The sequence below is a fragment of the Mustelus asterias genome, chromosome 26 (genome assembly GCF_964213995.1).
Source record: "Mustelus asterias chromosome 26, sMusAst1.hap1.1, whole genome shotgun sequence".
Classification (NCBI taxonomy): domain Eukaryota; kingdom Metazoa; phylum Chordata; class Chondrichthyes; order Carcharhiniformes; family Triakidae; genus Mustelus; species Mustelus asterias.
In genome coordinates, this window is record NC_135826.1 from 28,924,810 (window position 1) to 28,949,149 (window position 24,340).

A 24,340-nucleotide genomic window follows, 5' to 3' on the forward strand; every position below is an offset into this window, starting at 1 on the left:
GTAGTGATCCAATTCCCATAACATTAATATTGAGTCTGTTTCCATCACCCCTTCGGGCAATGCATTCCATCCTGCAGTTAACCGAGCAGAAAGTGTTGAGGAACTAGATCCATTGTCTGAGTGGAAAGTCAGTTGTTAAGGACACTGAAACAAGTGAGCATGAAACTATCTTCAATTGTCATAAAAAACCCATCTGGTTCACTAACTTTAGGGAAGGAAATCTGCCATCCTTACCCGGTCTGGTCTACAAGTGACTCCAGATCCACAGCAATGTGGTTGATTCTTAGCCGCCCTCTTAAATGGCCTAGCAAGCCACTCAGTTCAGGGGCAATTAGGGACGGGCAATAGATTCTGGTCTTGTCAGCAATGCCTACATCCCATGAAATAATACATTTTTAAAAAACAATTGCAATTTTTAAAATTGTTATCTCATCTAACTTAAAACAAGAAATAGGAATTGTCTTGAACCCGGAGCTGGTACAACTATACCTGTAATATAATAACAGACAATAAAATAACGATTCATTCATGAGATGTGGGCATTGCTGGCTGGGCCCATTTATTGCCCATTCATCCCTAATTGCCCTTGAACTAAATACATTTCAGGAGGTATTTTAAGAGTTGAGCACATTGCTGTGGGTCTGGAGTCACATGTAGGCCAGACCAGGTAAGGTTGGCAGATTTCCTTCCCTAAAGGATGTTAGCGAACCAGATAGGTCTTTATGACAACTGGTAATGGTTTAATTGACTTCTGATTGAATTCAAATTTCACCATCTGCCATGGTGGGATTTGAACACATGTCCCGAGAGCATTACCCTGAATGTGGATTGTTAGTCCAGCAATGTTACCAGTGCGTCTCCCCTAATGACATAATCAAGAGGATTCCCACGCTGTCTGTCCCTGACAGCGTACCCATGATGGGAAGACGTCTCCATTAGCCTTCAAAAATTGGTGTTTTTGAAACTCCTTGAGGGCACAAAGGGGCATGAGGACAAAGGCTGAGAATTCTGTGGAGAATAACTTACCTCCTGACTCCCAAAGCCTGACCACCATCCACAAAGACAGAAGTCAGGAGTGTGGTGGAATACTCTTCACTTGTCTAGATGAGTGCAGCTCCAACATCACTCAGGAAGCTTGACACCATCCAAGACAAAGCAGCCCATTTGATTGGCACCCCTTCCACCACCTTACACATTCACTCCCTCCACCACCAGTGCACAGTGGCAGGAATGTGCACCATAGGTAAGATGCACCTTTACCGCCTAGAAGGACAAAGGCAGCAGAGACATGCGAACAACCTCCTAGCCACACACCATCCTGATTTGGAACTAACATCAGAAAATGCTGGATAAAGTCAGCAGTTCTGGTAGCATCCGTGGAGAGGAAAGCAGTGTTAATGTTTCGAGTCGGTATGACTCCTATATCACTGTTTCCTCACTATCGCTGGGTCTAAATACGGAACTCTTTTCCTAACCTCATTGGATGTTCCTGCACCAACTGGATCGTCATCTTCTCAAGTACAATTGGTCATGGGCACCAAATGCTGGCCTCACCAGTGACACTCACATCCTAAGAGCATGTATTTAAAAACTGAACAATGTTTCAAACTGCAAGTTGAGGAAATGTGCAAGTAACTGGGAAAGTCTTTTTGATCAATACTTTATCATCACTTATTTTCACTTTGCTGTGATCAGTTGTGACAGGGTTATAGAGTCATAGAAGCTTACAGCATGGAAACAGGCCCTTTGGCCCAAATTGTCCATGCTGCCCTTTTTTACCTTTAAGCTAGTCCAAATTGCCCGCGTTTGGCTCACATCCCTCGATGCCCATCTTACCCATGTAACTGTCTAAATGCTTTTTAAAAGACAAAATTGTACTTACTAGTATTATGCTGACAGTGCAATTCTTTCGTGCAAAAACATAACTATAATTGTTATCCATGTGCAACGGGTTATAGTGAAAATTACAGACAGCCTGATAATTCTACAAAACTGCATTTGTTAGTTTGCATTGTTAGTTCACATAGAAGGCGTGAAGCAACAGTCACGAACATCCCATCTGGTAAAGGCCAATATTTACAAGTGCGTTATGTTGGAGCGTAGGTTGGGTGAACACGCGATGGGAAGGAGATTTGTTCCATTGTCTTTTGACATTGGCAAGAGGACCAACCAATTTTTGTGGCCTCAACCAAAAATGGTAGGATTATCGTATGAGGAGAGATTGGGTCAACCAGGCCTGTATTCACTGGAATTTAGAAGAATGAGAGGGGATCTCATTGAAACATATATAATTCTGACAGGACTGGACAGACTGGTTGCAGGGATGATGTTTCCCCTGGTTGTGGGGTCTAGAACAAGGGGGGGGGGGGGTCACAGTCTCAGGATATGGTTTAGGCCATTTAGGACTGAAATCATAGAAACCCTACAGTGCAGAAGGAGGCCATTCGGCCCATCGAGTCTGCACCGACCACAATCCCACCCAGGCCCTACCCCCACATATTTTACCCGCTAATCCCTCTAACCTATGCATCTCAGGACTCTAAGGGGCAATTTTTAACCTGGCCAATCAACCTAACCCGCACATCTTTGGACTGTGGGAGGAAACCGGAGCACCCGGAGGAAACCCACGCAGACACGAGGAGAATGTGCAAACTCCACACAGACAGTGACCCGAGCCGGGAATTGAACCCGGGACCCTGGAGCTGTGAAGCAGCAGTGCTAACCACTGTGCTACCGTGCCACCACAGTAATGTCAATGTTGAGAAATTTCAGGGGGTGGTGAACCTGTGAAATTATTTACCGTGGAAGATTGTGGAGGGCAAATCATTGAATCACTGAAGGAAATAGATAGATCTCTGCACACTAAATGTGTCAAAGGATATGTGGAGAGAGTGGGGGCATGGCATTGAGATAATCAGCCCTGATCAGAATGAAAGGCAGAGCAGGCTTTGTGGCTGAATGGCCTACTCCTTCTACTATTTTCTATGCTTCTATGTAATTAATTTTATGTGAATAAACCTGAGTACTTGGAATATAATCTACTTTGCTGCTTTTCTTCACTCTTCTCCTGGATGCATGTACATTCATTCTGGCACTTGGTTGAGTGAGCATTATATTCTTCTAATTCCCCTGAGTATATCACACTTTTCATAAATAAGCCCACAGAGTGAATGTTGGTGGGCTAGCTGGTTGAAGACATTGTAGCCAAGTCTGTTACTGGTCTTCCCCAATGTACATACTCACTGAATTGCCAGCAGAATTTTGTTCATAGCACTAGGAACATCATCCTATTTTAACCTATCCCCTTGAGCTCCTTCTCGAGCCCTGACCATAGCCAGAACTGAGATCAACTAACTCAGTCCAAGTTAGTGAAAATTGAGACCTAGATGGATCAATACCACACAAGATGGATATAACGTACTAAACTATGGGCGGAAGACTCAAAAATCTTGGGAACTACTGCTTAACATGTTAGAGTAATGATAGTTATGTTTCATCACCCTAATAGAACTGGTTAATTCCAGTTTCATGGAAAATAAGTCCGTAAATAAAGCTTGAGGCAGCTGAATCAAATTATTCTGACCATAATATGTTATACAATCTGATACGGTATAAATATTTGTTGTTGCTGTTGTTCTGGTACAGGTGGCAGTCTATTATATGCAATAAGAGTTGCATTTGTCAATGGATACTTGCATTGATTTCAATTTCTCAGTCAACACTCTTCTTCCAATAGGGACTGCAACCCTTCTACCGCATGACGCACTGAGTCGGGAGTAACAAAAGCAAAGTACTGGCAGCAAAGCCAGTCTTCCAGGTCTGCTTGGCTCACGTCATCGAGAAACATTTCTCCGAACTTCAGCATCAGCAGAAAGCGTTTAACATTCAACCAGTTTTTCAGCAGATGACGTGGGTCTTTGGATCCGGTGTTCAGACTGCTTGGACCCCAAAGTAAAACTTGTAAGATGTTCCTTGCTTGGTAGATATGTATTCTTTTATAAGGATCTGCACATAAGAGTAAGTGGGCAAGATGTTGAAGCCCTTTGGAATAAACAGAAAGCTGGGGAATCTGAGGCAGATCTTCTGTTTTGTACTCTTCGTATTCCTTCTGGTTTGAAATCTTCTCAAATGGATTTGACATGTGCAGAACTTCATAGAGCAAAATGCCCAACTGAAACTCATCGACCTTCTTGTACTGGGTTATTGACATCATTTCAGGTGCTAACCGGGTCTGATCTGGGTGCAGCTTTTGATCAAGGCCTGTATTCTTTTGCTTAGCTTTGGAGAAGTTGCTGATAATAAGTCTCGACAGTTGAAGATTGTGACCCTGTTCTTTGCCTCTTGGCTCCGGAACCTTGACCAACAGCAGATTTTCCAGACGGAGGTCACAATGCGTAACGTCGTGGTCTTTAAGGTGCTCCAAGCCTAGACACAACTGCAGAAGAAGGAGACTTATGTGACGCTCGTAGACATCTGGCTGGGACTCATGCAGGGCAGCTGACTCTTTTACAAAATCTGCCATTGTTTGGTAGGGAACCTCCTGTGTGATGATCACAATCTGAGGCCTTTGGTTTGTGTTGCCATTTGACTGCATTTTGGAGGATTCTGCCACAGTCTCTGGCTCAGAATCATTCATTTCTGTCTCCGAATCACCAGAACTCAAGGCCACATCTTCAGGAGGTAAGAGCTTTGTTGGGATTGTGGCAATAAAGTGTCCACACACCAGCTGAACGTTGAAATGGACTGGGAGGCCTTCCTGCAATGAAAGGCCACAGGGTTCCATTTGCAGAGATTCTTGGTTCAGGGTTTTGATGATCTACAGTTGATAAAAAAGTAAAAAGGAATGTGTCATTAAGAAGAAATATTTTATAATATCACTGTTAATGTGACTCTCAGTCAGAAATTAGATTTATTTCCATGGGTATATGAAGATAAAAGGGCCACAGAGGTAAAAATTAGCAATCAAGGATAGTGTGGCAAACTGAACCAGGTAAGTAAGGTGTAATTGTGATGGCTGTAGATGCTAAACCATTGACAGTACGACTCTCCCCTTTATAGACACCCTTCCATTTGGATTGTGAGCATTTCCATTTGACAATTTAAATAATAAAGCTAGAAACTAAAGAACAAAGAACAAAGAACAGTACAGCACAGGAAACAGGCCCTTCGGCCCTCCAAGCCTGTGCCGCTCCTTGGTCCAACTAGACCAATCGTTTGTATCCCTCCATTCCCAAGCTGCTCATGTGACTATCCAGGTAAGTCTTAAACGATGTCAGCGTGCCTGCCTCCACCACCCTACTTGGCAGCGCATTCCAGGCCCCCACCACACTAATGACTGAATCAACTTATTTTCCAGCTGTTTGTAGTTTTTTGGGAAAAGAACAAAATTCACCAATAATTGCAGAAAATTATATTCTTCTTTGTTGTGGAAACTAGACATATTCCATGGTCCATATTTATTGGGGGGATCTTTATAGAGGAGATGGGGGATCTCAGGCCTCCTCTGGGAAGGCCTGTTGGTATTATATACCAATCAGGCAGCTGAGAAGTCACCAGCAATCTTCGACTGATCAGGATCCCAGAGCAGCTGCTTTGCTCAGTAGCACCACTGGGGTGATGGTGGCCAGTGGCAGAATGACACCCACCAGAAGCTTAGGATCACAGAGTGACCCAGTTCAGAGGTAATTGATGGTGGGCGGGATTTCGTGGTGTGGGGGCCGTGGGGGAGGCAGTTGTAGGAGGATTGGCAGCAAGGGAATGGTGCGGCACCCACTAGGTCCCCTCTTTTCGGATGCCAGGTCCCTCAATCGGGCACCGAGTGCCTATGAACAAAGGAGTCCCCGAGACACCACAAGGAACCTGTAGAGGTTTCCATGTCATGTTCCCTGCATGGTGACAGTCCCGTTTGCCACTCGGTTAATACCAGCTGTGCCAGGAACCTAATTGGGAATTACTTGCCCCTTAAGGGCCTCATTTGATGGTGGGGCAGGAAGGCCATCTTTGGGCCTTCCTGCCAATAGTTTAACCAGGGCACAGGGTGTGTACCCACACCATCTCACCCAAATAAATGCTTTCTCCTGCTTCCAAACCCACCACGAGGGAGGACATATAAAATACTGACCATTGTGATATTTTGTTCTTCATTTTCAAGATGTGCTCTCACTGGCAAGACCATCATGCATTGCCCACCCTTAAATTCCCTCAGAGGCTGCTTCAGAGGGTAGATCAAATTAGCTATGCGGATGCGGGACTTAGTGGTCCATGTAAGGAGAGCGGGTTTCCTTCTCTAAAGGACATTACTTGAATTAGTTAACTATTAACTATCGTGGATACCTACACAAATAAGTAAGAAACTATTTTCTTGTTGGTGCCTGGTAGTTACTGTTATTGAAGGAAAATTTTCACAAACAGTTTTATTTATTAATTGGATGTAGACATAGAAACATAGAAAATTGGAACAGGAATAGGCCATTTGAGCCTGCTCTGCCATTCATTATGATCATGGCTGATCATCCAATTCAGTAACGTGTTCCCGCTTTCTCCCCATATCCCTTGATCTCCTTTGCCCCAAGTGCTATATCTAACTCCTTCTTGAAAACATACATTTTGGCCTCAGCTGCTTTCTGTGGCAGTGCATTCCACAGGCTTACCACTTCCGGGTGAAGAAATTTCTCCTCATCTCAGTCCTACAAGGTTTTCCCCGTATCCTTAGCCTTTGAGTCCAGGTTCGGCACTCCCTCACCATCAGGAGAATTATTTCTGCATCTACCCTGTCTAGTCCTACTAGTATTTTATAGATTTCTATGAGATCCGGTCTCATTCCTCTAAACTTGAGCGAATATAATCCTAACCAACTCAATCTCCTCATCCACCGGTCCCGCCATCCCAGGAATCAGTCTGGTAAACCTTCTCTGCACTCCCTCTATATCAAGAACATCCTTCCTCAGATAAGGAAACCAAAACTGCACACTATGAGCCTGATTTTACCATTTTGAGTCTAAGTGCCGAATCTGGGAGTCAAATAGATCCGCGCCTGGAATCCTCTTTCCAGCGCGCTCATACGCGTTTTGCCGGCTCCGGTCCGATTCGCGCTGTGGGCGGGGCTTAGCGTTGGCGGACCGATCGGAGCTCTGAACTGCGCATGTGCAGATCGAAAAAAATCTGACAGAGCGTGCCCGGGCGCGAGAGAAAAAAAAGCAGGAAGCGGAGAGAGCGGCTCTCTGACGGTCATCTTCTGGTCAGGGGTGGGGGGGCAGGGGGGGTGGTGGGAGGAGGAGGGGGGCAGGAGGAGGAGGGGGGTGTGGGACCCAGATCATCCTCTGGTCGGGGAGGGGGTTCCGCTGCCAGTCTGCGGCCGATCGGTGGGGAGGGAGGGGGCAGGGAGGTCCGCCGCCACTCTGCGGCCGATCCCTCCTCCCCACCGGAGGAACGAATCCCTCCTGCCGGAGTGGACGTGCGGCCACGCCATCCCACAAAACCTTCAGGATGAAGCGATTCCTCGCTAAGAAGCTGAAGCAGAACCGGCCGATTCCACAGTGGATCCGCATGAAAACCAGCTACAAGATCAGTAGAAGTCCAAGAGGAGACACTGGAGAAGGACCAAGCTGGGCCTGTAAAGGGATACGCCATCACTGGAACACTACCAGCCACAGATTACTCTTCCCTGCAGGGGCAAGAGAGCGGGAGAGATGGCTGTGGCTGGTAGTGTACCAGTGATGGTGTATCCCTTTACAGGCCCAGCTTGGTCCTTCTCCAGTGTCTCCTCTTAGACTTGTACTGATCTTGGAGCCGGTTTTCATGCGGATCCACTGTGGAATCGGCCAGCTCTGCTTCATCTTCTTAGCGAGGAATCGCTTCATCCTGAAGGTTTTGTGGGATGGCATGGCCGCACGTCCACTCCGGCAGGAGGTATTCGTTCCTCCGGTGGGGAGGAGGGATCGTCCGCAGAGTGGCGGCGGACCCCCATGCCCCCTCCCTCCCCACCATCGGTCGCAGACTGGCAGCGGAACCCCCCCCGACCAGAGGATGGCCTGGGTCAGAGAGCCGTTGCAGCCTCTGACCCCGCTCTTCGGAAGCTGCAGTGACGACTTCAGACTTTTATTTTGCAGGTCGCTAAAAGCGCGGATGCGAAACGGGCCAGAAGACGGTAAAGTGGGATTTGGCGGTAGAGTTGGGCGCGCGGTTCACTAAGTCGATTTAAATGCATGCAAATGCATTTAAATCGTCGGGCTGCCTGATTCGGGCGTGGGCCGGACCCGCGCCCGAATCGGGTGTCGGTAAAGCCGCGATCTGCTCGGAATCGGGTGCAGATCGCAGTATAGGCCCGACGCCCAACCTTACCGCGATTTCGCGCCCGGAAACGGGCACCGAACATTTGGTAAAATCAGGCCCAATATTCCAGATGTAGCCTCACCAAGACCCTGGATAATTGCAGCAAGACCTCCTGTTCCTGTACTTGAATTCTCTCACTATGAAGGCCAACATGCCACTTGCTCTCTTTACCGTCTGCTGCACCTGCTACTGTATGAGGACACCCAGGTCTCATTGCACATTCCCTTCTCTTCATTTACAGCCACTTTTACTGCCGAAGTGGATAACCTCATCTTTAACCACTGTGTAGTGTATTTGCCCACTCACTCAACTTGTCCAAATCATATTGAAGCATCTCTGGATCCTTCTCACAGCTCACCCTCCCACCCAGCTTTGCGTCATCTGCCTAGTCACTGCCTGCCATTTGGAAAATGAACCATTTATTCCTACTCTTTGTTCCCTGTCTGCCAACCACTTTTCCATCCATTTCAATACACTACCCCTATCCCATGTGCTTTAATTTTGTATGCAGGGTCAGCATTTGTTGCCCATTCCTAGTTGCCCTTGAAATGAGAGGCCATTTCATGGGCTGTTAAGAGTCAACCACATTGCTGTGGATCTGGAGTCACATATAGACCCAGACAAAGATGACACATTTCCTTTCCTGAAGGACATTAGTGAACCAGATGGGTTTCTGCAACAATCAAGTCATGGTGTTTATTAGACTTTTTAAATCCAGACTTTCATGGAATTCAAATTTCACCATCTGCCACGGTGGGATTTGAACTCGGGTGTCAAGAACATTGCCCTGGGGCTCTGCATTACTAGTCCAATGACAATACCACTGCGACACTGCATCCCCTTAACTTCTCAGTGGCACAGTCGTTAGCACTGCTGCCTCACAGTGCCAGGGATCTGGCTTCGATTCCTGGTTTGGGTCACTGTCTGTGTGGAGTTTGCATGTTCTCCCTGTGTCTGTGTGGGTTTCTTCCGGGTGCTCTGGTTTCCTCCCACAGTCCAAAGATATGCAGGTTGGGTGCATTGGCCATGCTAAATTCTCCCTCAGTGTACCCGAACAGGTGCCGGAGTGTGGTGACTAAGGGATTTTCACAGTAGCTTCATTGCAGTGTTAATATAAGCCTACTTGTGACTAATAAATAAACTTTTTTTTTGTTTGGCAGAGTGACCTCTCACAACTGCTAGATAAACTAATTTTTTTTTTGGCTTTACTGTAGTGTTTAGAACTGCATTGGTACATTTTCTGGACTGGAATTGTTTTAGGGGATTTTTAAATATGTAAATATAGAAGCAAAAGTTTTAAAGATTTGACTTCTGAAGCACTTTAGTCTTTCAGAACTGAGTGCCCTTTTCTCATTCTTCATGCGTATGTGTACAACACACAAGAGCTAAATTGATGCTTCTTCAATTTCCTAATGCCGATTGCAAAATTTAATTCCTACAGGCCAAAGGAATATTTCACAATTCATAACAGAATAAGTCATTATTACAAAAACAAAATGCTTCTGGAAATCGAAAACAAAATAAAATAATAATGCTGGAAAGCAGGTCTGGCAGCATCTGTGGAAAGAGAAATGGAATTAATGGCCAGGATTTTTCTGGCCCTATGGGACTTGATGTTGACGGGACGGAACATTTGGCAAACCAACAGAATGTCCGTTGACTTTCTGGTGGGAATTTCATAGAGATCATAGAGACCCTACAGTGCAGAAGGAGGCCATTCGGCCCATCGAGTCTGCACCGACCACAATCCCACCCAGGCCCTACCCCCACATATTTACCCGCTAATCCCACTAACCTACGAATCTCAGGGGCAATTTTTAACCTGGCCAATCAACCTAACCCGCACATCTTTGGACTGTGGGAGGAAACCGGAGCACCCGGAGGAAACCCACGCAGACACGAGGAGAATGTGCAAACTCCACACAGACAGTGACCTGAGCCGGGAATCGAACCCAGGACCCTGGAGCTGTGAAGCAGCAGTGCTAACCACTGTGCTATCGTGCCGCCATTGGAAGTTTCTGGACAATGTTTATTGCAAGGGGGATGATGTATTAAAGGAGGGAAAACTTTCTACAACTGGGTCTGCAGGATCTTGGTGATACAGCTCCTAGAGTCCTGTGTCTAGTTTTGGTCTAGGAAGGGTATACTTACGTTCGAAGCAGTTCAGAGAAGGTTCACTAGGGCAGCTTCCTTGGATGAAGGGATTTTCTTACGGGGAAAGGCTAGGCAGGTTGGGTCGATATTCATTGGAGCGAATTGGAGGTGATCATATTGAGATATGTAAGATTCTGAGGGGGCTTGATAGGGTAAATGCTGAAAGACCACTTCCCCTCGTGGACTGGGGGAACTGTTTCAAAATAAGGAGTCTCCCATATTTAAGACTGAGATATGAAGGAATTTCTTCTCTCAGAGAGTTGTCATTCTTTGGAATTCTCTTCCCCAGGGATCGGTGAAGGCTCTATCACTGAATATATTCCAGGCTGCTTTAGACAGATTTTTGATCTACAAGGGACTCAAGGGTTTGGGGGGGGACAGTCAGGAAAGTGAAAGCAAGGCCACAATCATATCAGTCCTCATCTTCCCGAATGGCAGAGCAGGCTCCATGGGTCGAGGGATTTATTCCTCCTCCTATTTCTTAGAAACTTATAATCAGAGCTGAAAGAAGCTAGAAATGTAGTAGGTTTGAGCAAATGATCATAAGACCTTAAGACATAGGAGCAGAAGCACGCCATTCAGCCCATCAAGTCTGTGCCACCATTCAATAAAATCATGACTCATCTGATTTGAAGCCCTCAATTCCACTTTCCTTGCCTTATCCCCATAACCCTTGATTCCCTTACTGATTAAAAGTCTGCCTATCCCAGCCTTCAACATACTTAATGACCCAGCCTCGACAGCCCTCTTTGGTAAAAACTCCACAGATTCACCACCTTCTGAGAGAGGAAATTCCTCCTCATCTCTGTCTTAAATGGGTGCCCCTTCCTCTGAGATGATGCCCTCTGGTCCTAGACTCTCCTACAAAGGGAAACAACCTCTCAGCATCCACCCTGTCAAGGCCCTCCAGAATCCTATATGTCTCGATAAGGTTGTCTCTTGTAAACTCCAATGAGTACAGGCCAACCTACTCAACCTCTCCTCATAAGAAAATCTCTCCATACCCGGGATCAACCGAGTGAACCTTTTCTGGGCTGCCTCCAATGCCAATATCTCTTTCCTCAGGTAAGGGGAACTGTTCACAATATTCCAGGTGAAAGTGGGGTGCGGATGAGGGGCGGGTTAGACAGGAGGGTGCAGGTGGTAAGGAGGGTAGGAAGAAGAACAAAAGGGAGGTACTGTGATAGGGTGAACAGCAGAAGAAAATAAACAACCAAAGATTGCAAAGTGCAATGGCAAAAGGAGTGGTAATGGAACAAGTAAAGAAACAAAATATGTGTCTTGAGGAGGTGTGACTGGCAAGATAGCTGCCACCTGAATGCATAGTAAAGGAATTGAAATAATGTATCAATATTACTCTGACAGACTGCCATCGCTCCGAAGAGAAACTGCCTTCTATGATGTACTGATGCAAGGATGGCACAGTGATTAACACTGCTGCCTCATAGCGCCAGGGACCCAGGTTCATATCCCACCTTGGGTCACTGTCTGTGCGGAGTCTGCATGTCCTCCCCGTGTCTGCATGGGTTTCCTCCGGGTGCTCTGGTTTCCTCCCACAGTCTGAAAGACGTGCTGGTTAGGTGCATTGGCCATGCTAAATTCTCCCTAAGTGGGCCCGAACAGGCGCCGGAGTGTTGCGACTCGGGAATTTTCACAGTAACTTCATTGCAGCCTAGTCATAGAGTCATAGAGGTTTACAGCATGGAAACAGGCCCTTCGGCCATACTCGTCCATGCCGCCCTTTTTTTTAAAACCCCTAAACTAATCCCAATTGCCCACATTTGACCCATATCTCTCTATACCCACTGTACCCATGTAACTATCTAAATGCTTTTTAAAAGAGAAAATTGTACCCGCCTCTACTACTACCTCTGGCAGCTCGTTCCAGACACTCACCACCCCCTGTGTGAAACAATTGCCCCTCTGGACACTTTTGTATCTCTCCCCTCTCACCTTAAACCTATGCCCTCTAGTTTTAGACTCCCCTACCTTTGGGAAAAGATATTGACTATCTAGCTGATCTATGCCCCTCATTATTTTATAGACCTCTATAAGATCACCCCTCAGCCTCCTACGCTCCAGAGAAAAAAGTCCCAGTCTATCCAGCCTCTCCTTATAACTCAATCCATCAAGTCCCGGTCGCATCCTAGTTGTGACACTGATAAATAAACAACTGGCATTGTGGCACTGCAACCAATTGTTGTGGCCCCAGGTGCATCAACACAGGGCAGAAGCCAGGCTGTAAAACGTTGGCGTGTATGTCCTTGCCCTAGTGCTTTTTTAAAACATTCATTCATGGGATGTAGGCTTCGCTGGCTGGGCCAACATTCATTGCCCATCGTTAGTTGCTCTTGAGAAGATGATGGTGAGCTGCCTTCGTGAACCGCTGTGGTGCACGTGGTGTGGGTACACCCACAGTACTGTTAGGGTGGGAGTCATGAAGTTTGACTCAGTGACGGAGAAGGAACGCTGACAGATTTCTAAATCGGGGTGGTGCATGGCTCGAAGGGGAACTTCCAGATGGTGGAATATCTGCTGCCCTTGTCCTAGATGGTGGAGGTCATGAGTTTGGAATATGCTACCTAAGGAATAATAATCAGACAGTACTTTTACCAATTAGACCATCAGGGTAGCCCCAAAAGGAAAGATATTTTATTGCCCTGCCTTCAGCTTTGCAGAGTTTCAATATCTTATCTGATCATTTGCAGTTACCACATTAAGGTGCATAACATTAACGTTGTTCTGATTGGGTGGGTGAGGATGAATCAATGGAATGTTAACAGCAGCTATTGCAGCAAAGAAATCTTTGAGAAGAAAGTATCTGTTCAAAGGGTTTTGGAATAGAGAAGTGGCTGTAATAGGAGAAACACACTTCCCCACACTAAACACCACCTGATATCTTCTTCACTTAATGAGTCGAGTTACATCCTTCTTCGAGGATGTAATTAGTAGACTAATTCTTCAAGGATGTAACTAGTAGAGTTGATGAGGGGGAGCCGGTGGATGTGATTGATTTGGATTTTCGGAAGGCTTTCGTTAAAGTCCCACTTAAGAGATTAACATGTAAAATTAAAGCATATGGGATTGGGGGTCTTGTATTGAGATGAATAGAAAGCTGGCTGGCAGACAGGAAGCAAAGAATAGGAATAAATGGGTCTTTTTCCAAATGAGAGGTACCACAGGAATCAGTGCCAGGACCCCAGCTATTCATGATATATATTCATGAGTTTAATCAGGGAATTAAATATAATATCTACAAACTTGCAGATGACACAGAGCTGGATGGGGGGGGGGGGGGGGGGGTGTGAGCTGTGAGGAGGATGCAGAGATACTTCCCTGTGATTTGGACAAGCTGAGTGAGTCGGCAAATGTACGGCAGATGCAGTATAATGTGGATAAATGTGAGGTTATCCACTTAGATGGCAAAAACAGGAAGGAGTTGGATAGAAGGGGGTGGGTTGGTGGGGGTGGGGGACACGCCTCCCAAAAGAGCCTTCTTTCCACTTTCCACATCGGCCCCTCCCCCCACCCACCCACCCAAGGTCTGCCCCCACAGGTGCTCCTTCCCTCCCTTGGCCTCTCCATCCAGACCCCCCACTCTCCTCTCGCCTGCTCCTTTACCGAGTCAGGACTCAGGGCTTAGAATCCAGGGACTGCTTGTAGTCCCAATCCTGCTGTCCACATGATGGGAATTCCCACTGAGTGAGGGATGGGAGTCCTGTCTCCAACCAATTAACACTCCGTGGAACAATGGCTGTGGGGCTTCCAGGAATGGCCAATATCCATTCCTTGCCAACTCCTTGGGTGGTGCAGGGCAGGAAATCCTGCATTGTGAAAAATGTTGCCCTTCTTGTTTTAAATATGCAAATACCCATCAAAGTGTTTAAATTCTTTGTGGCTATACTGACAGTGATAGAGGGTGAGTGCCCAGACGGCAGCGCTATGACTAGTTATGCACCTGTCTTGGAAAAAAGCGCAAATAATGTAATGGACAGCTGCACATGGAGGAATTTAGGCCACTTCATTTGTGACAGAATCTAATAAATGACAGGAAGAGTTGGTTAAAAAGTGTGAGACAGTTTGCCAGTACCACAGCCGGTACATAAAAATAAACTTCTTTTCAATCACCAGCTTTCGCACAGAGTAACCAATGAACAGTGCAGAGTGACATTATAAAGTCACAAACAAAATATATTGCTATTTCTGACTTAATTCAGGTCAATGTCCTTTCACGATTTCTGCCATCTGTCATGTTTAGTCTTTTTTGCTCAGTATTCCTGTTAGGCTATGTTGGTAAAATAAGATTCTCAGAGTAAGATGCAGTAGATTTTTGACCATTTCTGACCTTTCTGATAATGAATAAGTGGATAGAGGTAAATATTAAAGTACAGATACAAGGACAGAAATTGGATCCACCTCCTTACACCTCATAAAAACTGTAGCCCAAAGTCCCCCATTTGCTACTTGTAACAAAATTGCACTGACGCTCGTTCCCATTTTCCCACTTTGTGCTTGACAGAAAGTTAACACAAAGAAAAGAATCAGTAATAAATGCATCGATCTAACTAATTCAGGGATTGTGCTTTGAGCTTATATGACAAAGCTGATGTAATGGGCAGGTGGAGTCTCTGGAAGCGGCTGCCAGCTCACTGGTGGAGATGCAATGGCAGGCAGAGAGACAACTGGATGAGCTTCGAGATTCTCTCAGCAGGCTAGAGTGCACGATGGAGGAGTCCATCTGCTTTCTATCTGATGTCCTGGCCACCATGGGGTAGTTGGCAACCACCCTGGAGACCTTGGTCCAGCAGGTCAGATTGGCACTCGGTCATGCACTCGATGGCAATACACGTTGATTGGCACCATCAGGATGTAGGCCACATGGGGAGCAGACACCTTGACCTCTCTCCAGGTGCCCCATCTCCTCTAGGAATCATGCTGGTGCCCACTTGCACCCATAGGGAGGATGCGCATCAACCAAATACCCCAAAGGCCTCCTCTCAGGACACCCCAAGAGTGTGCAATAACCCACAATCCCTTTTCCCTGTGACTGCACCAACTCCAGCAGCGCAAGCTGCCGAGGGTGTTTCTGCCCATAAGCAGGAGACCCTTATGAGACCGGGGGCCTCCAGGCTCGGGTCTCCAGAGAATGTCCGCCAAGGTCATCACAAACATCAGGACATAGCAATCTACAGCCTGCCTGCACCTCTGCTGCAGGCGTCGAGGCCACATGGGGACCAGGTGGTCTAAAGTGTAGTGTGGGGTAAGGTTAGGAAAGTTTTAATGTCACCTCAGGGTCAAAGGTGCTCTTTCGCTGTGAATAAATTGCACGCTTTGAAAACCGTTCCATGGGAATGTGATTGTAATAGTCAGGTGGTTTGTAGGCATTGTGGTTTGTATCTTTGCAATCCTTTTATTCCAAGGTTCAACATTTCTCACTCAGAGTGCCCCCTTTTAAGATTTACGTTCATGTGATGCCTACCTCAGTGCCACTTATACCGGACCCTTGGGCATTGTCAGGGAGATTTATTCAGAGTGTATAGAATCATAGAATCCCTACAGTGCAGAAGGAGGCCATTTGGCCCATCGAGTCTGTACCAACCACAATCCCACCAAGGCCCTATTCCCATAACCCCTCATATTTACCCTGCTAATCCCTCTGACACTAGGGTTAGTTTAGCATGGCTAATCAACCTAACCTGCACATCTTTGGATTGCGCAAGGAAACCGGAGCACCCGGAGGAAGCCCACGCAGACACGGGGAGAATGTGCAAACTCCACACAGACAGTGACCCCAGGCCGGAATCGAACCTGGGTCCCTGGTGCTGTGAAGCAGCAGTACTAACCACTGTGCCACCGTGCCGCCCACTGTGCCACCGTGCCGCCCACTGTGCCACCGTGCCGCTGTGCTGCATGATGGGTGAGTTCTCAATCATTAGTCTCAACAGATAGCAATAGCTGAGGAAGATCATCAGATATGTGATTCTCTGCATAACTGGGTTTCCAAACTGATAGGGTCCCAAACAAGACACGTGCTTTAGGGTGAGAGTCCTACGCCGGTCCGCACTGGTTCACGGCAGTGTTTACATCCTTACAAGGCGTGGGAAAGTCCAGCCTTAACTCACATCACTGTTCTTCCTGCTGGATTTTAAGGTGACAGAGTGAACACATTATCAGGACACCAATGATCACAGCTCTAAGATCTGACCCCAATGAGCACTTAAGGTCCGAGTGTGAATACAGGACTTGTCCTCTCAGTGATGGTTCAGTTATTCCCTCAGAAGTCATAAAATGGCTTGGAGGGCTAGAGATGATATCTCATAGAATCACAGAATCCCTACAATGCAGAAGAGACTGTTCGGCCCATCGGGCCTGCACCGACCCTCCGGCTAGATCCCCCTACCTAGGCCCAATCCCCTGCCCTATCACCGTAACCCCCGCATGTTGATCATAGCCGGTCCACCCAACCTGCACATCCTGGACACTAAGGGGCAATTTAGCATGGCCAATCCACCCAACCTGTACATCTTTGGACTGTGGGGGGAAACCGGAGCACCCGGAAGAAACCCACGCAGACATGCGGAGAATGTGTAAACTCCACACAGACAGTGACCCAAGGCTGGAATTGAACCCTGTCCCTGGCACTGTGAGGCACTGATAACCACTGTGCCAACATGCCGCCCTGTTGATGATCGGATTTAGTTTTACTCCTTTTGAAACTTTTCAACTATGAGGGTCTCACGGACATGCTTCCCACCTCTCCCCTCCTCCATGACATCATGGTGCTCAGGCCCAGGCATCTATTAATACATCCTAGCTACCTACACGTTCAATATATTTATCTATTTTGCATTGTAATGTCTGACTGATCCATGTGGAGGTCTGTGCATTAGTCTGCAAAAGTCCCTTAAGGTATTCTGCTTGCTCTCAACTTTATTTCATATGTATTACCTTTTAATCAATTTGTTTAATCTTCCCTCTTTGTCTTGAAGCTGCCCCATTCAAAGCTTCAGTTTTAGTTTGCGTTATTTGTTAATAGAATCATTGAATCCCTACAGTGCAGAAGGAGGCCATTCAGCCCATCGAGTGTGCACCTAACCCCACCCAGACCCTATTCCTATAACCCCACATATCTACCTTATTAATCCCCCTGACACTAGGGTCAATTTAGCACGGCCAATCAACCTAACCGGCACAATCTTTGCAATCCCAACCATTCTACATCTCAACGGCAGAAAACCTCTTTATGCTCTTTTTTTCCAGAGGGTTCTGTTGCTCCTATCAGAAATGCCATCATTTGGATGCAATGCTTAACACTATATGGCCCTATCCTCACCCTTCGAGTGACATAAAAGATCTCAGGGCACAATTTTGCAAAGAGCAAGGATTTTTCCTTGATGCCAGGATCAACTTCTCTCCCTCAGTCGACACCACAAAAATATCTTCCACCTCAGTGTTCTTTGTGGGACTTTGGAGTATGCCCCATTTCCCTTCATTTCAACAATGGTTATACTTCAAAAGTAATTCTACAGCTGGCAAGCTTTGGGATGTCCTGAGATTTTGATTGCGCGATTTAAATCCAAATTATTTCTCCTTTCTTATAAATTCTATTAAAGAAAAACACTTTTACCTTTAAAGCGAACTCATGTTGTGGCTTTTGAGTGTACTGGACTCTGTAATAAATGGCATCTCTGGAGTCACAAGTAGCCTTGTCTCCTGACAGCTTGAGATCTGGCCAATCTTTCTCGCTAAACTTTATCTTGGCTTTCTTGTCATCCGTGAAGAATGTGCTGTAATTTGCACAAATGCATTTCAGAGACGTCACGCATCGATTGGTGAGGGTTCGGAAAATGTCCACCTGATTTTCAAAGTTAAACCAATTCCGTAGTTCCTGATCTGAAATGCAAAAGTTCAATTTCTCGATATTCATCTGAGAATTGCTGGCATGATAGTAACTGCAAGATCCATCGAGACTCCGGGATTTTACCATCCCTGACCTTCTGCCACTGGAAGAACTTGGGAGATTGAATTTTTCATCGGCATTCAATGGACTGCAAGGAGTGCTGACACTTGTCTTCCCTTCATAGATACCGTACAGTGGGTTACTTATTTGAAAGCCAGGGGAGCCTGGAAGGCTTCTTGTTAAACCAAGCTGACTCCCACCGGGAGCTGAGTTTGTTCTGCTGAGTGTCTTCTTTGGAAGAGGGGGTGGCTGCGATTTGTCCGGGTACCTCTGCTCAGCTGGCTTTCCTTGGGAGGACATTAACACTTCACTCACACTGTTGAGAGTCTTTGTAGGTATGCTGGAACAGACCTCTGCTTCAAAGCAAAAAAGAACAAATCACCTCCAGTTAATACAGTTGTCTTTGCAGAGATATCACAGAATCACAGAATTATTACAGCACAGAAAGAGGCCACTTGGCCCCCATCCTGAGTGTGCTGTTCTCTATAGGAGCAATTAATAGAATTGCAGAATCCCTACAGCGCGTAAGAGACCATTTGGCCCATTGAGTCTGCACCGATAACAATCGCACCCAGACTATATCCCCCTAGCCCCACTAATCCCCTGACACTAAGGGGCAATTTAGCATAGCCAATCAACCTAATCCGCACATCTTTGGACTGTGGGAGGAAACTGGAGCACTCGGAGGAAACCTATGCAGACACGGGGAGAATGGGCAAACTCCACACAGTCGCAGACAAGAATTGAACCCGGGTACGTGGCGCTGTGAGGCAGCAGTGTTAACTACTGTGCCACGGTGCTGCCAATTTACCTTGTGCTACTGCCCTGCCTTCTCCTTGTAACCTTGCACATTCTTCCTTTTCAGATAACAATCCAACTCCCCCTTGAGTACCTCAATTGCCTTTATCTCCACAAGTTCAGGCGTTCCCTCACCGTTCTCTACATGAAAGTTTCTCCTCATGTCACCATTTCTTCTTTTGCCAATTATCTTAAATCTGTGCCCCTTTCTTCTTGATCCTTCCACCAATATGAACATTTATTTCCCTATCTGCTCTATCCGGACCCCTCATGATTTCAAATACCTCTGGAGCGGGCCCAGCACTGAATTCTCCGGCCGGCTAGCATCTACCCGACCACCCCCCCACCAGCGCTAGGACGGTTCACTCCAGCGGGGTTTACAACAGCTCTCCACTAAAGGGGAACTGGCGGTCGATCCTGTTGAAGTGAAAGGAGGCCATGAAGGCCACCTCATGAAGTCAGGGGTAAGGGGGGTGACCCCTGGGCATTGCCAGCCTGCCAGTGCCAGCCTGGCCACCTGGCACTGCCCAAGGGGCACCTCAGCACTGCCCACTGGGCATCAAGCAGTGCCAAGGGGACAGAGCCGGGGTGGTGGGGCCTATAAGGGAGGGCAATCGTTGGCGGGGGGGGGGGGGGTCCTGCTGCCACCCTGCACTCGGGATCAGTGGATCGCGGGCAGAGGGAGGGAAATGGGTGGTCAGGGGCTGGCCATCTGGGTGAGGTTGGGGCGGGAGTGGCGGGGGGGGGGGGGGGGGGGGGGGAGTCAGGGCTGCTGGGGGGGGGTCAGGGCTGCAGTGGGGGCACGTCGGGACTGCGGTGTGTGATCACATACAGAGCGCCCCCTTGGTCCCTAATGGGCCCTTCGAGTCTGCACCGATATTAACTACCACTAAAGGTGTGCTAATCCCATTTTCCTGCACTTCTCCCATATCCTTAAATGTTTTGATACTTCAAGTGCTCATCTAAATATTTTTTAATGGTTGTAAGGTTTCCGGCCTCCACTAACTTCCCAGGCAGTACATTCAAGATTCCCACCACCCACTGAGTGAAAAGATTTTCCTCAAATCCCCTCTGAAACTCCTGCCCCTCACCCTAAAACTGTGCTCCCTCATGATTGACCCTCTAAACCACGGGGAACCAAGCTCCCTGCTCACCCTGTCCATACACCTCATAATATTATATATCTAATTGTGTCTTCTCTTAGCCTTCTCTGCTCTAAAGAAAACAATTCAAGCCTATCCAGTCCCTCCTTCTAGCTCAAATGCTCCATCCCAGGCAACATGCTGGTGAACCTCCTCTGTACTCCTTCCAGTGCTATCACATCCTTCCTATAGTGAAGTGACCAGAACTGCGCACAGTACTCCAACTGTGGCCTAATCAATGCACTGTACAACTCCAACATTACCTCCTTGCTCTTATACTCCATATCACGACTGATGAAAGCAAGTTTCCCATATAAATTCTTAACTATCCTATTCAAGTGCTCTGTCGCCTTCAGGGATCTGTAAATAAGTACCCCAAGATCCTTCTGTTCCTCTGAGCTATCCAGTGTCCTGCCAATTGAGGGGTGAGAGATATAGGACAGATGTTAGAGGTAGATTCTTTACTCAGAGAGTAGTAAGGGCGTGGAATGCCCTGCCTGCAGCAGTGGTGGACTCGTCAACGTTGAGAGCGTTCAAGTGGTTATTGGATAAACATATGGATGATATTGGAATAGTGTAGATTAGAGGGGCTTTAGATTGGTACCACTGGTCGGCGCAACATCGAGGGCCGAAGGGCCTGTACTGCGCTGTAATGTTCTATGTTCTATAATCATTAAGTACTCCATCATCTTGTTTCTTATTCCAATGTGAATCACCTCACATTTATCAGGGTTAATACCATCTTCTACCTCTCTGCCCATCCAACCAACCCATCCATATCTTCTTCACTATTAACCACCTTAGCAATCTTGCTTTACATTCCCCCCTCATTCTCACCTATATCATATATGTAAATAACAAACAACAAGGGTCCCAGCGCTGATCCTTGTGGCACAATGCTGGGCACCAGCCTCCAGTCACTCGAACAGCTTTTTACCACAACCATTTGCGTCCTATTACTAAGCCAGTTTCTGATCCATCTTGCCAAGTTTCCCTGAATTCCATGATCTTTAACCTTTTCAATCAGTCTCCCATGTGGGACCTTGTCAAAAACTTTGCTAAAATCCATATAAACTACATCAACTGAACTTCCTCAGCCACACCCTTGATCACATTTTCGAAAAATTGTAACAAATTTGTTAGGCATGACCTCCCTCTGACAAGGCCTTGCTGACTATCCAGGATTAACCCATGCCTTTCCAAGTGGATATTAATTCTCTCCTTCAAATAGTTTCCCTACCACTGACGTGAGACTCACTGGTCTGTAATTTCCTGTTTCATCGCTGCCACCCTTCTTGAAAAGTGGAACTACATTAGCCGCCCTCGAGTCCTCTGGAACTTCCCTCGCGGCCAGAGTGGAATTAAAAATTTGTGTCAGAGAGCCTGCAATTTCCTGCCTCACCTCCCACAGCAACCTGGGATGTAATTAATCCGGGCCAGGGGATTTGTCCGTTTTGAAGCCCGTGAGAGCCTTCAATACCTCCCTATTTCCGATGTCAAACTGCGCAAGTTCCTCACAGTCCCTTTTCCTGAATTCTGCACCTACATTCTCCTTTTCCAGAGTGAAGACTGAAGAGAAGTATTTGTTCAACACCCTTCTCATATCCTGCGGCTTCACATACAAATTGCCTGCCCCATTGGTCTCTAATGGGCCCTACTCTTTCCCTGATTAATCTCTTCCCTTTAATGTATTCATAAAATATCTTAGGATTCTCCCTAATCCTGTTCACAAGACCATAAGACCTTAAGACATAGAAGCAGAATTAAGCCACTCGGCCCATCGACTCTTCTCCGCCATTCAATCATGGCTGATATTTTTCAAGTCCTTTTTCATGCCCCTTTTTTGCTCTTCCAATTGCTTTCTTAAATCCCCTCTTGCACTCCCCATTACAATTATTTGTACGGAGTACAATGGTACAATTATTTGAAACATTTTGAAAAGGTTTTCCCCAAATAATGCAGTATACCATTAAGAGTTTACAATTTAATAGTATAGTTTATACTTCTGTAATCTAGCGAACTACTGCAAACATTAGTTCCTCAGTCTTGCACTGTCCTATTTTTAAGAGTAATCTTGACTGTGCCTTTTCTCGCTATCATTTTATGACTTTCTTATGATATCTAAGACAATGGCCGGAACTCTACCACCTCATCCACCACGGAATCGGCGCGGGCGAAGATCCGACAACGGAAATCTCCATTGACCTCGGGTGGGAATTTCCAGTCTCGCCCGAGCGAGGCCGTAAATTCCCGCCCAATTATTCAACGGATTAATTTTTGGTAAATTGTCAGTAACTGGTTTATCCGGTCATTCTACCTCCAGGTTCCCTCCTGCATATCATTCCGTCATTTGCATTGTGGCAACATATACTGACCCTACAATGACGAAGAGAAGAACTGATTCCACTGACTGTTCTACACAGGGTTGAAACGGGTCTTCCTTTCCTAGCAATCTAAATAACAGTTTAAGTAGGCTTTGACAAATGTATGGAACTGAATTTAATTCAGTCAACAAGCGAAAACCCAGCATAAGGAGAAGCAACATTAAGGAACAACAGGGTTTGACTTTGAGTTTTGTCTCACTAACCAGGCTGGTGGTGAAGAAGTGAAAGCTATTAGAGTCATAGAGGTTTACAGCATGGAAATAGGCCCTACGGCCCAACTTGTCCATGCCGTCCATTTTTTAAAAAAACCCCTAAGCTAGTCCCAATTGCCCACATTTGGCCCTCTATATCCATCTTACCCATTTAACTATCTAAATGCTTTTTAAAAGAGAAAATTGTACCCGCCTCTACTACTGCCTCTGGCAGCTTGTTCCAGACAGTCACCACCCTCTGTGTGAAAAAATTGTCCCTCTGAACGCTTTTGTATCTCTCCCCTCTCACCTTAAACCTATGCCCTCTAGTTTTAAACTCCCATACCGTTGGGGAAAGATATTGACTATCGAGCTGGTCTGTGCCCTTTATTATTTTATAGCCCTCTATAAGATCATCCCTCAGCCTCCTACGCTCCAGAGAAAAAAGTCCCAGTCTATCCAGCCTCTCCTTATAACTCAATCCATCACGTCCCGGTAGCATCCTAGTAAATCTTTTCTGCACTCTTTCTAGTTTAATAATATCCTTCCTACAATAGGGTGACCAGAATTGGACACAGTATTCCAAGTTTTTGAGGTGTAGCCTCATACAAAGAACAAAGAACAGTACAGCACAGGAAACAGGCCCTTCGGCCCTCCAAGCCTGTGCTGCTCCTTGGTCCAACTAGACCAATTGTTTGTATCCCTCCATTCCCAGGCTGCTCATGTGACTATCCAGGTAAGTCTTAAACGATGTCAGCGTGCCTGCCTCCACCACCCTACTTGGCAGCGCATTCCAGGCCCCCACCACCCTCTGTGTAAAAAACATCCCTCTAATATCTGAGTTATACTTCGCCCCTCTCACCTTGAGCCCGTGACCCCTCGTGAACGTCACTTCTGATCTGGGAAAAAGCTTCCCACTGTTCACCCTATCTATCCTCTTCATAATCTTGTACACCTCGATTAGATCTCCCCTCATTCTCCGTCTTTCCAGGGAGAACAACCCCAGTCTACCCAATCTCTCCTCATAGCTAAGACCCTCCATACCAGGCAACATCCTGGTAAACCTTCTCTGCACTCTCTCTAACGCCTCCACGTCCTTCTGGTAGTGCGGCAACCAGAACTGGACGCAGTACTCCAAATGTGGCCTAACCAGCATTCTATACAGCTGCATCATCAGACTCCAGTTTTTATACTCTATACCCCGTCCTATAAAGGCAAGCATACCATATGCCTTCTTCACCACCTTCTCCACCTGTGTTGCCTCCTTCAAGGATTTGTGGACTTGCACACCTACGTCCCTCTGTGTTTCTATACTCCTGATGACTCTGCCATTTATTGTATAACTCCTCCCTACATTATTTCTTCCAAATAATGGAATTA

The 24,340-nt window shown here is 46.6% G+C and overlaps 1 protein-coding gene across 1 annotated transcript in view; it reads right to left on the reverse strand.

Moving 5' to 3' along the window:
- Window positions 1–2,580: 2,580 nt before the first annotated feature.
- Window positions 2,581–24,340, reverse strand: part of LOC144479692 (inactive tyrosine-protein kinase PEAK1-like) — a 97,365-nt gene continuing 75,605 nt past the window's right edge. The window contains exons 3-4 of the mRNA XM_078198720.1: window positions 18,113–18,801; window positions 2,581–4,816 (exon numbers count right to left, since the gene is read on the reverse strand). Of these exons, the coding sequence (XP_078054846.1) occupies window positions 3,716–4,816; window positions 18,113–18,801 (1,790 nt within the window). The 3' untranslated portion in view covers window positions 2,581–3,715. The remainder of the gene's footprint in view (window positions 4,817–18,112; window positions 18,802–24,340) is intronic.